At 44.7% G+C, this 18,105-nt stretch overlaps 1 protein-coding gene across 3 annotated transcripts in view; it reads right to left on the bottom strand.

The window, feature by feature from the left end:
• Positions 1-18,105, bottom strand: part of znf592 (zinc finger protein 592) — a 181,564-nt gene that overhangs the window by 43,642 nt on the left and 119,817 nt on the right. For all 3 annotated transcript variants that reach the window (XM_085972194.1, XM_085972192.1, XM_085972193.1), the window contains exons 4-6: positions 14,001-14,179; positions 10,878-11,054; positions 7,131-7,293 (exon numbers count right to left, since the gene is read on the bottom strand). In XM_085972194.1, coding sequence (XP_085828320.1) covers positions 7,131-7,293; positions 10,878-11,054; positions 14,001-14,179 — 519 coding nt within the window. The remainder of the gene's footprint in view (positions 1-7,130; positions 7,294-10,877; positions 11,055-14,000; positions 14,180-18,105) is intronic.

The raw sequence follows: 18,105 nt of genomic DNA on the forward strand, positions 1-18,105 counted from the left end.
TTCAGGAAGTTCTTAAAAAACAATGGGGTTAAGAGCACTACACGTCCGCCCCATACCATCCCACCACCAATGGATTCGCTGAAAGGTTTGTCCAGACCTTCAAGAAGGCCATAAAGGCCATGGGTAATGAAGACATAAATCTACAACATAAGGTAGATAACTTCTTGTTTGCGTACAGGAATGCAACACATGCGGTTACAAACCAAACTCCCGCCATGATGTTTTTCAATAGAAGACTAAGATGCCGGCTGGATTTGATCAAGCCAAACATCAGAAGGGACGTAGAGAACCGGCAATTTCAAGGCATGAATGAAAGGCCAACTAGAACCTTCCAGATAGGTCAACAAGTTTTGGCCCGGGACTACCGTACCGAGAAATGGCAGCCTGGAACTATTTGCACACGACTAGGACCGCTGATGTATACCGTGGACATTGGAGAAAGCATAATAAGGCGCCATGCTGACCAGATCATAGAGTCATCCGAAAAGGGACAACCTACACCACAACTCTATACGCCTAATGATGAAACAGAGATACCCATAGTATCTACCTCCGATCCGGTGATACTGGAACCAGATGGATCCCGACACTGGCATTCAAGCCGAATCGACCTTGCCAAAAGAACCTACTACACCACCGAGGCGTTATCCGGACCGAGTCAGGAAGCCTCCAGAGAGACTGACTTATAATTGATTAACTGCAGCAAATGTGTAGATTATTGTTCTTGTAAACATGTTAATTAATGATTACTTAAAATGTTATGTACTAATTATCTAAAAGGGGAGGAATTGTAATGTATGTACCTTTAAGAGCCCCTGTGTACTGTAATACCGGTAGTGACCACTCGGGTATATAAGCCTGTATAGTGTCTTGTATCTTTTAGTTCACCTCCAGACTTTGTTCAGTAAACACCTGTTAAACCAACTCCTGCATTCCGTGTCTCCATTAATACACGGATACAACAGGAAGGTCAGTGATAGGATAGAAAGCAGGAGAGATTAAGAGACATTGAGAGATATTCAAGGAGAGAGGAGGTGGTAATGGGACAGGTTAAGGAACAAAGGATGGCTCTAGATGGGGTGTGAATTGCGCTGGCAAAATGAAAGACAGCTGCCATGTGGGGGAGAAGAAAAAAAGGCCAAACAAAAAGTGTAGATAAAAAAAAGAAAATATATACAGGAAACTTTGTGTTAGCTGGAGGCTAAGTGCCCGGCAAGCTTGAGCCACTGGCAAAAATCAGGAGCCGTTTTGTTAGGTCTTGTGGCTTTTTTTTCCAACAGTCAGGCTCTGGAAAGTCTCTCTGAAGCTGTTGCTAAGCTACAGAGACGCTTCCAAGGTACAGGCCGACTGTTTAGAAGCTATTGCTAAGCAACAGTGTTTGTTGTCAGATACGGAGATGAAAAGCTCCGTATGCTTCAACATTAACGCTGGAGTGTCCGGCAGTTTTGAGGGAACGGCAACAGCTCGGTCCCGTCGGTGCCGGATAGCACAAAGTTTCCTGTATATGTGATAGGGGCCGAGGTTATGATCTGAAATTGTTGAACTCTATGTTGAGCCCAGAGGGCTGTAGAGTGCCTAATCGAAAGATGAGGCGCTGTTCCTCGAGCTTACGCTGAGCTTCCGTGTAACAGTGCAAGAGGCCGAGGACGGTGAGGTCAGGGTGGGAGTGGAGCAGTGAATTAAAGTGACAGGCAACCGGAAGCTCGAGGTCCCCCTTACGGACTGAACGGAGGTGTTCCGCAAAGCGGTCACCCAATCTGCGTTTGGTCTCCCCAATCGTGAGCAGCGAATACAGTATACTAGATTGCAAGAAGTACAAGTAAATCGCTGTTTCACCGGGAAGGGGTGTTTGGGGCCCTGGACAGTGGAAAGGGGGGCGGTATAAGGGCATGTGTTGCATCTCCTGCGTTTGCACGGGAAGGTGCCGGGCGAAGGGGAAGGGGTGCTGGGGGTGGACTAGGGTGTCGCGGAAGGAGCAGTCCCTACGGAATGCTGAAAGGGGAGGTGAGGGGAAGATGCGTTTGGTGGTGGGATTACGCTGGAGGTGGCGGAAATGGCGGAGGATGATCCGTTGAATGTGGAGAACATAAGAAATAGGAGCAGGAGTAGGCCAATCGGCCCCTCGAGCCTGCTCCGCCATTCAATAAGATCATGGCTGATCTGATTCTAACCGCCAATCCACTTATCACAGAACCATCTCCTGAATCTAACAGAATTAGACACACGAAATAGGAGCAGGATCAGGCTACACGGCCCCTGGACCCGCTCCGCTACCCACAGGGCCATGACCGATCCGAACCTAGACTCATGTCCAAATTCCTGCCCGCTCCCCATAACCCTTAATTCCCTTTACTTCTAGGAAACTGTCTATTTCTGTTTTAAATTTATGTAATGATGTAGCTTCTACAGCTTTTTGGGGCAGCATATTCCATGGACCTACCACCCTCTGAGTGAAGTAGTTCCTCCTCATCTTAGTTTTGAAAGAGCAGCCCCTTATTCTAAGACTATGCCCCCTAGTTCTAGTTTCACCCATCATCGGGAACATCCTCCCCGCACCCACCCGATCCAACCCCTTCACAATCTTATATGTTTCAATAAGATCGCCTCTCATTCTTCTGAACTCCAATGAGTAGAGTCCCAATCTACTCAACCTCTCCTCATATGTCCATCCCCTCATCCCCGGGATTAACCGAGTGAACCTTCTTTGTACTGACTCGAGAGCAAGTATGTCCCTGGTGGGGTGAAAGGTGAGGACAAGGGGAACTCTATCGTGGTTCCTGGAGGGAGGGGCAGGGGTGAGGGCAGAAGTGCGGGAGATAGAACGGACACGGTTGAAGGCTGTATCAACCACAGTAGAAGGGAATCCTCGGTTGAGGAAAAAAGACATGTCGGAAGCACTGGTATGGAAGGTGGCATCGTCGGAGGGCCTTGAAATGTGTGTGTGTTTTTTAAAATTATATTTCTAGTGATCTCCTATGGCTTTGCTCAGTGAGTCAGAGATAACAAAGGTATGTTCTATAACAACAGTCTATTATGCCTTGTAACACACAAATGTAATTATCGGGTTCACTGATATATGGTGACTGAATAAGAAAAAATGTGTTTTTATGACATAGTTTTCTGGGGCTTTTACAAGTGAAATGATCTGAACAAACTTCAAAGCTCACACTCCAGCTTGTTTTCACAGATTTTGCGTCTCTCTGACCCTCCCTCTCCCTAACTTGCATAGGTGTGTCTGTCTCCACCTCACTCGCACATCATCTGTCTTCCCCCCCCACCCCCTCTTACTCACATACTGTTTAAAGTAAGAAAAAGCTCTTGAAAATAGTTTTTCTGTCAAAACTGAAAACAGGCTCCAAGGATTAGACGTGATCTTTTTTTCTGAAAATGGTTAGGGAGCTGTGTGAGAGGAAGAAGAGGAGGCTACAGCTGTGGTTATGATGATATATATTGCACCATATCTTCAGAAGAACTGTGATACAATATTTCAATGTTATATTAAAGCCAGGGTAATTGACTGTAACAACTTTGTGTTTTTGTTACTCAGCTTCGTGGAAACCTTTCCACCGTCATCAGTTTTTTCCACTCCTCTGCTGAAGGCAGTGCCTACTTGCTTAAGCTTCGATGGTGACTTTGGGCAGGCCATTTGACTGCAGGGCATACCATTACTGAGCCTGATTTTTGTCCTCAGCCAACATCCACAAATGTGCACTTTCTGCAAGGGTGATAATCACTGTAAAAATTGTACCGACACATGCTGGGACTTGCTCCAGGGGGCACACACTCAGACTGTGGCACGTTGGGAATGGTAAACACTGGTGTTTGCTGGAAGTTACAGCTGTTAAGTCTCTTCAGATGCCAGCTTGCGGAAAAGAACATCGATTCAAACCCTCGGCTTTTCAGAAAGGCTGAGAGGCCTCTGAGCAAAAATGATGATGAAGGTACTGATAGATGTACTGATAATTTTACAACTAACTTTAACTAGCACATTGGGAAATAAGTATTTTTCCCCTCATCATCTTCAAACCATAATTTCAATTTTAGATAATTCAGTTACTAGGAAAGCAAAGATGGTGACTGAAAGGATTTTAATGCCTAGGATTTTGCTTATAATTATGTGTGACACTGAAGTGTGGCGTAGGAAGTGCTTGTAGCCTTACAGTTTTCATTTTTATTAGCGATGATAGGTAGATATATGGGTATGGAAATAGTACCCATGTTCAAAAATACTTTAAAAATCACAGCACAAGATGCCCATAGAATATTATGTTGGATAATATTGAGTTGCAATCGTTCTTACGCTTGTTGGAAAGGTTATCTATGGAAAAGTATGAACTGCATCAAGTCTGGTGAGATAGGTGATATATAACATATAGTTAATGCAATTTTACTGTAAGAGATACCACCAGAATTTTTTTTTAAAAATCCACAGATGTCTCTCTCTTCTCTCTTAGGCAGTCCCTCGGAGCTGAGGATGACTTGCTTCCACATTAAAAATGAGTTCTCAGGTGACTGATGAATCCAATGTGGGACCTACAGTCTCTGTCACAGGTGGGGCAGACGGTGGTTGAAGGGGCAGGTGGGTGGGGTGCTTGGGTTGACGTGCGCTCCTTGCGCTTGGCTTCCGCTTGCTCCCGGCGAAGAGACTCGAGGCGTTCGGCGCCTTCCCGGATGCCTCTCCTCCACTTTGTGCAGTCTTGGGCCAGGGATTCCCAGGTGTCGGTGGGGATGTTGCATTTTTTCAAGGAGGCTTTGAGGGTGTCCTTGAAGCGTTTCCTCTGCCCACCTGGGGCTCTCTTGCCGTGTCGGAGCTCCGAGTAGAGCGCTTGTTTTGGGAGTCTCATATTGGGCATGCGGACAATGTGGCCTGTCCATCAGAGCTGATCGAGCGTGGTCAAAGCTTCGATGCTGGGGATGTTGGCCTGAGTGAGAACACCGACATTGGTGCGCCTATCCTGCCAATGGATTTGCAGGATCTTGCGGAGGCAGCGTTGGTGGTACCTCTCCAGTGCTTTGAGGTGCCTGCTGTACACAGATGTGACAATGCACATTCAATGGACTTTCTTGAAAGCTTCCTCTCTGTTTATTTTTCAATTGAAGATGTGCAACAAATACAGGAAACTTTCGATTTACCAGCACCTAAATAACCGGAAATCTCGGTTAACCGGCAAAATTCAGGAGTAGGTTTTACTTCATATTGTATTTGCCTTCCTCCATCTGTTGCTGTGCAAGGGTGTGGCTGCAGCTGTTGCTAAGCTACAGAGACGCTTGGAACTTGTGGCCATTGTTCTACAGTTGTTGCTAAGCAACAGGGTTTGTTGCTTTATACGGAGCTGTCAGCTCTCCCTATCTTTTACTATAGCATTCGGTTATCCGGAATTTTTGATGAACCGGCACCACGTCGGTGCCGGATAAAAAAAAAGTTTCCTGTACTAGAATGTGTCCTGGCCAGACATGGCATACGATAACTATTTCCAGCACAACAATGATTACAAATACTTGTGTGTTTGTTACTCAGATTCAGGTTTTTAAAATTTTCTCCCCTCCTAACCATTATATTCATTTGTCTCAAGTCATTGACTCCTGACTTGCTTGTGCGGGAACCGGGACAGTCAGCGTCAGCGGGCCTCGGATTAACTAACTGAACACAGACCAAGTTTCAAACGCTGGGATCTTCCTGGGGCTGTATGGCTTAGCTAATCACCGGATAAACTCATGGAGCCATTCGGGGAGCCATGAATAGACCAGATAGTTATCAGCAGAGCCACCGGTTTTTGGTGACTGAAAATGAACACATTCAGTTATTATGGGACTCCAGCATGTTTGCTGACATTTTGGAGACATGTTCTACGGTTATATATATTTTTTTGTGAAAACGAAATACACTGTGTCACACGTTGTGGCTTTGCGGGACATGTACTTTGCCTCTAATCGGGCTATTAAAAATATTCCTGTGTCACTGGTCTTTCCTGGCAACATGGTGCAATATATATTGGCCCAGAAATTCGGGTCCCCATGGGTGAGTATGCGCTGGGTACTCACACGTAGGCCCAACGAAAGTGCCGGTTTCGTACATGCACTGCGCATGAAACCGGAACTTCCGTTCCCTTAAAGGAAGGGGTTCACAGGTCGAACGCGTGCGCCGGAGAGGCAGCGCGTACGCCTGGAACTTCCGTTTTTTTTGCAGGTTTCTCCGGGAAGTCTCCAGGAGCTACGCTTTTAAAAAGCAGTCGCAAGGCCTGCTTTTAACAAGGTAAGTGGTGAATTAAGTAAAATTAAAACATTTTTTCCACAGGTTTCTTATTTCTAAATACTTTAAAAAAGGTAAGTTTATTTTTTAGCTCCGTTAGAAACTGTAATTAATTTTTCCAAAAATTTAAATTATTGTTTAAAAGAGTTATTTTATGTAATTTATAGTTATTTTAAAAATGTGATTTTTTAAAAATTTATTTGAAGTTTTAGTTATGTTTTGGGACTGAATTGTATTCATAGATTTGACAGCTCTTCCTGTCAAATCTATGAATACAGATTGCCTGCTACCATTGGCTCTCCATGGCCCACATGATCCCAGGGGACGCATCAAACTAACTGCGCCCCTGGGATACGCGAGCACTGCGCGCCGGCAGTTGGAGCAGGCTCAGGATCGGAATCCCACGCGGGCCCACAGCTCAACGGCCGGCACGGTAGGTAAGTGCAGGTCGGGGGCTTGCACCCGCGGGAAGCCCCCGACCCGAATTTCTGGGCCATTGTCGTATCCCCTTCTTCTCTTCAATCCTGCCACCACTTTTCAGAAAACTGTCAAGCTAAGTTCAACACCCCCACACAACCGCTTATAAAAAAATAATTCCACAAGCTTTGTCGGGGTGGAGTGAGTTACTCTTCAATGCACTAAAGCTTTTTTTTAAAAATACATGCCGTCTGTTTTTTTTTAAAAAGCAAAGCATCATCACTTATTTCAGACTGAGTTTACTTAAAATACTGGAAGCAGCAACACCTTGACCATTATGTTTTTCTTTCCCCCCTCCGTGAGCCTATTAGCACACATACACCACAAACCACAACAAACGTCACCCCGTAAATGATCTGAACTTGACTGGGAAGCGTGAGTTACCTCGAGCCACTGCACCTACCTTGAAGTGCTCCATCATCAGTTGCTTGTGCATGTAGAGCAGTTTGCACAGAGGACACTTGTACACATACACTCTCAACTTGTTTCTGTGCTGTTCGAAGTGTTTGTGTAGCAAAGCTTGCTGGTTGAACACAGTTTCACACATTGAGCACTTGAAGATGACTCTGTAAGTTGAGAAATATTTCACATCAGCAGCCAACCCACTCACATCATATAAGCAGCAAATTGAACTCTTATCACTTCTCTACAAAGGTTAAAAAAATAATTCAAGCTACACTCCAAGACAAGGTCCTGCACTTTCTTGCAAATTGCACTCGGATAACTAATTAAAAATAACAGTGCTGAGGGCCAAAGTGTGAGGCCAAGCGACAGAAAATCACATTTCCATGGAACAGTAGTGTGGCTGCTTTGATTAGAACACTCAGCTCTTGGCCAGCTTTTATTTATATACAAATAAACTGACATATAGGGTGTAGGTTGGTTTATAAAAAGAGGATAAAGTCTTTGCGGAGCTTATCCTGGAGTTTCCCCTTAACATGATCAAAGTGTCATTATCTACATTTTTCAATCAAGGTCATCACTTAAAAGAGGAAATTTACTGTCAAAGAATTATGTGCACGTGCTTCATGGAATAATGTGGGCAAAAATAGCAGCGGCAGTACTGGTCATAGCGATGGACACCGACCGAAAAATGCATCAGACAAGCAGCCTGGTGTTACAAGACCAGTGACCGACTGTCTGGATTCAATTTTCTGTGTTAAGTTGTTCAAAAATGAATTGCTGTTCTTATTTCTTTTGGACGGGCAGTTACATACATGTTAATAAGCACACGGCAACAGTAATGTCATCAGTAACTCACAGCGATTCCAGGTAATATCTCCAAGTTTGCAGACGACACAAAGCTGGGTGGGCGTGTGTGCTGTGAGGAGGATGCAGAGAAACTCCTGTACGATTTGGACAGGCTGGACGATTGGGCAGATGCATTATAATGTGGATAAATGCGAGGTTATCCACTTTGGTGGCAAAACAGGAAGGCAGATTATCTGAATGGCAATAGATTGGGAAAAGGGGAAGTCCAACGAGACCTGGGTGTCCTTGTGCACCAGTTGCTGAAGGTAAGCATGCAGGTGCAGCAGGCGGTTAAGGCGGCAAATGGTATGCTGGCCTTCATAGAGAGAGGATTCGAGTACAGGAGCAAGGATGTCTTGCTGCAGTTGTACAGGGCCTTGGTGATACCACACCTTGAGTATTGTGTGCAGTTTTGGTCGCCTTATCTGAGGAAGGATGTTCTTGCCATGGAGAGAGTGCAGCAAAGATTCACCAGACTGATACCTGGGATGGCAGGAATGACTTATGGAGAGAGATTGGGTCGATTAGGCTTATATTCGCTGGAGTTTAGAAGAATCAGAGGGGATCTCATTGAAGCTTAGAAAATTCTAACAGGACTAGACAGACTAGATGCAGGAAGGATGTTCCCGATGGTTGGGGAGTCCAGAACCAGGGGTCACAGTCTAAGGATAAGGGGTAAGCTATTTAGGACTGAGATGAGGAGGAATTTCTTCACCCAGAGAGTGGTGAACCTGTGGAATTCTCTACCACAGAAGGCAGTTGAGGCCAATTCATTAAATATATTCAAGAAGGAGTTGGATATATTTCTTAAGGCTAAGGGGATCAAGGGATATGGGGAGAAGGCAGGGACAGGGTACTGAGTTTGGATGATCAGCCATGATCTCATTAAATGGCGGAGCAGGCTCGAGGGGCCGAATGGCCTACTCCTGCTCCTATCTTCTATGTTTCTAGGAATAAAACAGCTACAGGGGAAGCAGCTCACTTTCGGCAACAGCCACTGTGATTTTGTGGAGATTTTGATGGCACAGCCTCTTTCTTTACAGGGTGTGGCAAATAAGTTGGAAGAATTAAAATGCAGCTTGAAAATGTGAAGTCAAAGCAGAAAATGCGAGAAATGCACAAATATGTTCGCATTTATAAAGAGAATAAAACAGCTTAATGTTCCAATAAAGGTTTATACCCAAAATATTAACTTGTGCTTTCTCTTTACATATGTTAACCAACTTGCTGTGCATTCCCAGCAGTATTTTCTACTTTTGCGGAAAATACTTGCATTGGAGAGTAGTGTATTGTAAGCACGAATGAGCTTGGTATGTAAATGTGGCAACACAAATAACAGTAACGCATGTGCTTTAAAACAAAATGGCACCGAGTCAAAAGAAACAGAATTTGTAGACGAGGGAGGAGGTGAGAAAAATAACATTCAGCTAAAGAAACAGCGAGAGATAATCTCCGAAGCCAAGATGATAACTGACGCTGTGGTTACTAAGATACCTGCAGTGTGTTGCATTTGGATGTGGAAACATTATTATTTTTCACACAAATTACCTGGTATTTGTTACCCAGAAGACTGGAACTTACAGAGAATCATTCGGCAGCCAGGAATTTGGTTAGTTTCATTTTTCTGGCTAGCAGAAGATTTTCCAACGCTCAGTTAGCTCCTTGCATATCACAGAATCACAGAAACCCCACAGTGCAGATAGAGGCCATTTCGGCCCATCGAGCCTGCACCGACACATATCCCACCCGATCCCCGCAACCCCTACACCAACACATATCCCACCCTATCCCCGTAACCCCACGTATTTAATCCCCCTAACACTAAGGGTCAATTTATCATAGCCAATCAACCTAACTCGCACATCTTTGGACTGTGGGAGGAAACCGGAGCACCCGGAGGAAACCCACGCAAACACGGGGAGAATGTGCAAACTCCACACAGACAGTCGCCCGAGGCCGGATTCGAACTCGGGTCCCTGGCGCTGTGAGGCAACAGTGCTAACCACTATGCCACCGAGCCCCCTACAGCCTTAAGCCATGTTGGCACATCAGATAACTGGGCTGATGGACCTGCATCAGCATGAATATGCCTAGTAATCCACTGTGAATTCACTAGCAAATTTCTCTATTCTTGCAGTACAGGAAGTTGATTTTGCACTACTGTTCAAACATGGCATTTAACAGGACTGGCAAAAACACATTGAAAAGTTATTGGAATACAAGTGTGAGTAGATGAATAGTGAGATAGAAACATAGAAAAATAGGAGGAGTCGGCCATTCAGCCCTACGAGCCTGCTCCGCCATTCAATATGATCATGGCTGATCCTCTATCTCAATACCATATTCCCGCTCTCTCCCCATACCCCTTGATGCCTTTTGTGTCTAGAAATCTATCCATCTCCTTCTTAAATATATTCAGTGACTTGGCCTCCACAGCCTTCTGTGGTAGAGAATTCCACAGGTTCCCCACCCTCTGGGTGAAGAAATTTCTCTTCATCTCAGTTCTAAATGTCCTACCCCGTATCCGGAGACTGTGACCCCTCGTTCTAGACCAGGGGAAACATCCTCCCTGCATCCAGTCTCTCTAGCCCGGTCAGAATTTTATACGTTTCAATGAGATCCCCTCTCATTCTTTTAAACTCGAGTGAATACAGGCCTAGTCGACCCAATCTCTCCTCATACAACAGTCCTGCCATCCCAGGAATCAGTCTGGTGAACCTTCGCTGCACTCCCTCTATGGCAAGTATATCCTTTCTTAGGCAAGGAGACCAAAACTGCACACAGTACTCCAGGTGTGGTCTCACCAAAGGCCTGCTCAAGCTGACAAAAGATTTCAGGAGTTTATCTAGCTGTGCCTATTATTCATTCAGACACGTTGATGTGAGGGTGTTGAACTTACTCGGGTGGCCGATGTTTCACTAACGGATGCTGAGAGCTGTAATGAGAGCTGGCGCTCTGGGCTGACTTGAATGCCATCGGACAAATCGTGCACTTATGGAAAAATTCACAGTGGGCGCCTTGGATATGAGCCTTGAGCATGTTCAGATCATTAAAGATGACCCCACAGTGCATACACCTGCGTGAAGGGGAAAGAGTAAAATATAAGAGGCATGGCAAGGAGTTCTGCAAATACTTTGACCACTTCACAATTAAGAACCCGCATTTCAGTTTGAACAGATGGCATTAGCTAGGTTTTCTTTTGAATTGCTGTCCTTCTTTTAGTAGGGGCAGGTTTAACCAATATTGCACAAGCATGTAATTATCTCTGAATAAAACAGTAAGTACATAGAAACCAGATGCAACTTAGAGGAAGGAAAATCTAGAGAGCAGTTTTTTTTTGCCCCATTTTTATATAGACTAAAATAATAAACATGCCATGATTTTGTTTTTATGTCTTCTTTTTTTAAAGAACAAGGAGGCTCTGGAGTAGGGCCTCCCTTGCTGCCAGGCCTTTCTGGCAATGGCAAAGTACAGAGAATGTCCGAACATGGCTCCACTGCAAGTATAAGGACCTTCTCTCAGGCCTCTTCAATCAAGGGTCTTCTATAATGGGCCACTTGGAGACACAAAAGCAGCTGGCTGTAACGTGCCTTCCAGTTTAGCCTTCCACCCTGTGAGGAAGCAGCTGGAAATTCATAATCAAGCACATGAGGATTCCAACCGCAGAATTCCTATATCCAACTGTTTTCGTCTCTGGAATCCACATCCAAGAAATAACATTAAACAATACTTCACTGGTTATTTTAGGAGAACAAATGATACACAGAGCCTGATGATCCTAAAACATTAAACAGGTTTCACTTTTGAGCCTGCCCAACATTGAAACTCAGGATACCAATACTGTACCACCATTTAATACAGTTAACACTGATCTTCTTCTTAGGCTTCCTCTTAGGCAGTCCCTCGGAACCGAGGATGACTTGCTTCCACATTAAAAATGAGTTTGCAGGTGACTGATGAGTCCAATGCGGGACCTACAGTCCCTGTCACAGGTGGGGCAGACGGTGGGTGGGGTGCTTGGGTTGACGTGCGCTCCTTCCGCTGTTTGCGCTTGGCTTCCGCTTGCTCCCGGCGAAGAGACTCGAGGTGTTCGGCGCCTTCCCGGACACTTCTCCTCCACTTTGTGCGGTCTTGGGCCAGGGATTCCCCGGTGTCAGTGGGGATGTTACACTTTTTCCAAGAAGGCTTTGAGGGTGTCCTTGAAGCATTTCCTCTGCCCACCTGGGGCTCTCTTGCCGTGTCGGGGCTCCAAGTAGAGCACTTGTTTTGGGAGTCTCGTATGCTACATTCCTGGCTCATTCTCCAGAGTCTACAGAATAATCAGCCCCTCACCACACTTTGTTTAGATCTTAAAGTTGTTCTGTAAGGATTTCATCAAGGCATTTTTTTGTCTCAATTAAACAATTATTTTCCTCTCTCCTTAATAAGTCAAGGACTTTTTCTTTGGTATTGACACATGCAGATATCCATCACTTTGCTTAAGAGCCTCCAAACTTGAGCTACTGAGAAATACTGAGGTGGTAGAGCTTCTGTTGTCATGATATGTTGAGCACACTACCTCTCCAAGAGGGAGGTACCTCACTTGTCTAAGCCTAGAGAGCTTAGATGCACGTTGGTACAGCCAAAGCGTAGGAACCTCCAACAGTATGCAGGGGCACTACTGGAGCTTAACCTGCTAAATCCATACCGATTAATGTTTGCGCAGCCAGGACCCTCCTACCTGTTAGGGCTGCAGGATTATCTGGAGTTCAGTTTTCATTGGCATGTCTACCCCTCCATGTCCCATAATGAGCCAGGGTGGAGGGTCAATTCAGTACTGCAGGCCGATAAGTTCAGGTATTGGATTCCTGAGTCTGCTTGGTTCCACTCTTCGAGCACCAAGCACATCATATTGAACCCATCTCAACCCCAAAGAGAGAGACCCTCACCGTCTGCGGCCTCTTGCATTGTTCCACGGAAGCTCAGCGTAAACTCGAGGAACAGCACCTCATCTTCCGATTAGGCACTTTACAGCCTTCTGGACTCAATATCGAGTTCAACAACTTCAGATCATAACCTCGGCCCCATTTATATTTTTTATCCACACTTTTGGTTTGTGACTTTCCCTTTTTTCTCTCTCCCACATGACAGCTGTCTCTCACTCTGCCAGCGCATTTCACACTTCATCTAGAGCCATTGTTTGTTTCTTTACCTGTCCTATTACCATCTCGTCTCACCTTGAATATCTCTTAACGTCTCTTCTTTCATCCCCTCCCCCATTTCCCAGCCCCCAAACTGCCTTTTGTTTCATTTCCTGCCTTTTTCTCTCAGTCCTGACGAAGGGTTTCGACCTGAGACGTTGACTCTGTTTCTCTCTCCGCGGATGTTGCCCTGGCCTGCTGAGTTTTTCCAGCGTTTTCTGTTGTTATCTCGCTTACTGCACTCTGGCGAGAAAAAAGTCAAGAGGCTGGAAAGGCAATCTACTTTCAGGCCTCTCTCAGTTTGTTACCAGCTATTAGAGAATGTACTGGAGTGGTGCAGTGTGAATTGTTGCCCAGTGTAACTTGCTTACCAATTCTCCTTCCCAGTAGAGAAGAGACGGGTACCTTACTTCAAACTCTGCACTTCTCGTGGACAACAACCACTGCACAGTGCAGAAATAACGTGTTGAATGATGCTGTCTCCCATTGTGTTGATACATCCGCCAATGCTGGCAACTTGGTTTTCTTTGATTGATGGAGATGAGATCCCAGAAACCCAAACTATCCAAAATTACAATTCTCCTGTTTTACTCTGCCCCTACCTCTGCATATTCAGTTCCACCAGCAATGATCGGCACACTGGAGTGTATTAGAAATTGGTAGGGACAGGATTATCATCAACTTTTAACCTTTCTGCAGGAAGAGAGTGAAGGTGTGGAATAGCAAACCGTGCTTTCTTTCCCTTCCATATGTCAAAGTATTAACTGTGTTGGAGTGGGAATTCAAACCAGTTATTTTCAGAAAACTATTATTCAGAGCGAGAATACCCTTTGCATACTGACCTATACACTACTGTTTGTGCATAGTGTAGGCAGTTCTCCTTGACGTGAGTTTGGAAATAAGCTGAACGACACACTGCACCACACTCCGGACAGCAGTAAGGGGACTTGTGTGCATGAATACGGAGATGAGCAGCGTAACTGCATTTATTGGGCATCATCATCTGGCAGAGCCGACAAGTCTTAGAAAGAAAAAGAGAAGCAAGAAATGCAATTGTAAAATATTCCAAAAATACATATCACTTTCACAGGCCGCCTTATTCGGTCCCAAACAAACTGCATAGAAACATAGAAGATAGGAGCAGGAGTAGGCCATTCGGCCCCTCGAGCCTGCTCCGCCATTCAATGCGATCATGGCTGATCATCCAAGTTTAGTACCCAGTCCCTGCTTTCTCCCCATACTCCTTGATCCCTTTAGCCTTAAGAAATATATCCAACTCCTTCTTGAATATATTTAATGAATTGGCCTCTACTGCCTTCTGTGGTAGAGAATTCCACAGGTTCACCACTCTCTGGGTAAAGAAATTCATCCTCATCTCTGTCCTAAATGGCTTACCCCTTATCTTTAGACTGTGACCCCTGGTTCTGGATTCCCCCACCATCGGGAACATCCTCCCTGCATCTAGTCATATGGGGGGGGGGGGGTTTGGAAACTGAATTGTAGCTCGTTGATTTGTCTCCAGTACACATGTTTAGGAAATAGCAGTGCTGATTTAGAAATTAATCTACCAATGGACATGCTCAGCTCACAGGCAACAAAGGTTCTTATGGGTCGTAAGATTAAAATATATGACTGGAATATCCCAGCACTCACCCTTCAGGCCCTACCAAGTACGCTTATGTGCTCGTGGGATTTTTTTTCCCCCTGCATATAAGACGTTTCTCTATTTATTTTCATCCTTGTACGAGATTTGTACAGACATGGCAGAGCAAGTAACAAGAATGGGCATTAATAAGCAAATTCTAAGCATACGTACAAGATCTTTGCATTGCAGAATGAATTTTTAAATCTTGGTCAAGGTAAAACAATAAGGGCCAAAGAGGTCATATTCTAAAGGTAAGTTCCGCACTCTTGTTAATAGAAAGATGACACTTTAGAAACAATCCCAAAAATTTCAACTGGCAGAAGGCAAAACGCTTAACAAAATGAATCAAAACAGTCTCTTCTTATTGGTCAACAAATTAACATTGATGAGTTTTTATTCAATATTTCCCATAATAATCTTAAGCTGGAGTGCAACAACTGCCTCCGATTGCGTTTAGTTACGGAGATGCAGTCGGTTTTAGTTTCCAGCTGTCAAGAGGTGTAACCACAGGTCACTGTTGCCTCCTTTGCTGCTCAATGCTCTACGTCATGGCCACGTGGCCAGCTCATGGTTCTAATAAGCAAATCGAATGCACACACTTAACAATATGGCTATTTGGCAATAAAGTGGAACTGGAGGTATTTTTTCCTGAAGTCTTTCTTTGGAGGTTTGCAGCTTCACTGCGCCCCGCACTAAAGAAAATATGATTAAATCGGAACTGTCAAACTACAAAATGCAAAAAATAAAATTGGATATTTGAAAGTGAATTTTTTTTTATTCGTTCACGGGATGTGGGCGTCGCTGGCAAGGCCAGCATTTATTGCCCATCCGTAATCGCCCTTGAACAACTAAGTGGCTTGCTGGGCCATTTCAGAGGGCAGTTAAGAGTCAACCACATTGCTGTGGGTCTGGAGTCACATATAGGCCAGACCGGGTAAGGACGGCAGATTTCCTTCCCTAAAGGACATTAGTGAACCAGATGTTTTTTTTTACAACAATCCAGTAATTTCATGGTCAACATTACTGATACTAGCTTTTTTTTAAAATTCCAGATTAATTTAATTGAATTTAAATTCCCCAGCTGCCATGGTGGGATTTGAACTGATGTCGCCAGATCATTAATCCAGGCCTCAGATAGTAACTAGTTTTACAGTATCCAATTAATCCTACTCTGCAGAAAAATATCCCAAGATAATGCAAGTGTCTGAAAGAAAACTGGTTTCTGTTTTGCGTGGAACAGTTTAAATGGTTACAGAATCTCCCTTTCTGAGGCACAGCAGATAGTAGCAGACACCCCAATACACTAAGTGAGTCGGTGGGAAAGGACTGCTTGAACAAAAGCAAATTAGAGAAGGCCCAAGTTAGTCCAGGATGCAGGAAGGATGTTCCCGATGGCGGGGGAGTCCAGAACCAGGGGTCACAGTCTAAGGATAAGGGGTAAGCCATTTAGGACAGAGATGAGGAGGAATTTCTTCACCCAGAGAGTGGTGAACCTGTGGAATTCTCTACCACACAAGGCAGTTGAGGCCAATTCATTAAATATATTCAAGAAGGAGTTAGATATATTTCTTAAGGCTAAAGGGATCAAGGGATATGGGGAGAAAGCAGGGACAGGGTACTGAATTTTGATGATCAGCCATGATCTCATTAAATGGCGGAGCAGGCTCGAGGGGCCGAATGGCCTACTCCTGGCTCCTATCTTCTATGTATCTATGTCCAGAGTACAGAATAACATGGCGTAGAACCTGTACAGGATGATGGGAAAATAAAGGATTGGAATTCAAGACTAGGTGAGGCAGGGGCCTGTTCTTTCATCGCTGGGTATGAATCGAACACATGCATTTCAGGTAGGTCCCTTACAGATGGCATTTCCAAACTGGTAGTGTGCCCAGGGAGATAGATAGAACTGCTCATAATCTGGCTGCAACTGACAGCCGGACCTAGATGCTTCAAAATGGAAGCAACACTCAAGTGCAGTGATGGCTGTTGAGGCAGGGATTAAGACTCATTATTGTGAAAGTAAAGAGGCAGATATATCGTGTCCATTTCATTCTATACCTGACCTTGAAGTGTTGTACTCAGAAAGTGGGAAAACGTTCCATTCCCAATAAACACACACAAACGCCCATGCATATTTCAAAAAAAGTCCTACATTTCTAATCTGATTGAGCCAGTTGTAATCTGTCTAACCGGTGCAGTACTGAGTGAGTACAGCACTGTTGGAGGTACCCTTTTTCAGAGGAGGTGTTAAACTGAGGCTCCATCTGCTTTCCCAGGTGGACATAAAAGATTCCACTATTCGAAGAAGAGCAGGGGAGTTCACCCGGTGTCTTGGCCAACATTTATCCTTCAACCAACACCCCCAAAACAGATTATCTGGTTCTTTGTCTCACTGATGTTTCTGGCACCTTGCTGTGCATAAATTGGCTGCCACGTTTCCTACATTATAATAGTGACTACACTTCAAAAGTACTTCATTGGCTGTCAAGTACTTTGGGACATCCTGAGGATGTGAAAGGTGCTACATAAGAACATAAGAAATAGAAGCAGGAGTCGGCCATTCGGCCGCTCGAGCCTGCGCCGCCATTCAATAAGATCATGGCTGATCTTCTACCTCATCTCCACTTTCCTGCACTATCCCCATATCCCTTGATTCTCTTAATAGTCAAAAATCTAGCGATCTCTGTCTTGAATATACTCAACGACTGAGCATCCACAGCCCTCTGGGGGTAGGGAATTCCAAAGATTCACCACCCTCTCAGTGAAGAAATTTCTCCTCATCTCAGTCCAAAATGGCCGACCCCTTATTCTAAGACTGTGACCCCTGGTTCTAGACTCCCCAGCCAGGGGAAACATCCTGCAAGCATTCTCTCCTTTAGTCAGCATTAATTGCTGGGTGGTACTGTTTGGGGTATGGAGGCAGAACAGAGCAGCAAAAAAGTGTGTGGGAGGTCAGAATTCCTGAACAGTTTTGGTAGAAAACATTGTATCCAGATGTCACAGCCAGAGTGTTATTACACTCAGACACAGTACTGTGATTTGCGTGCAAAACCCGCTACTCATCACTTGACAAACAGCCCCATACCTATTGAGTAAACATTAAATACTAGATACCCACCACACTGCATAGCCTAATGGTGGAGTTATTACATACAAAAGCCCAGAGGAACTGGATGAGAGGGGCCATCTGACAGAGCTGTTAATGACTCCAAAAAAATAGACTTGCATTTATATAGCTCCTTTCACAACCTCAGGACATCAGAGTGCTTTATAGCCAATGAAGTACTTCTGAAGTGTAGTCA

Source organism: Somniosus microcephalus, chromosome 32 (genome assembly GCF_052327205.1).
Source record: "Somniosus microcephalus isolate GS21.2 chromosome 32, FLI_Smic_1.0, whole genome shotgun sequence".
NCBI lineage: Eukaryota > Metazoa > Chordata > Chondrichthyes > Squaliformes > Somniosidae > Somniosus > Somniosus microcephalus.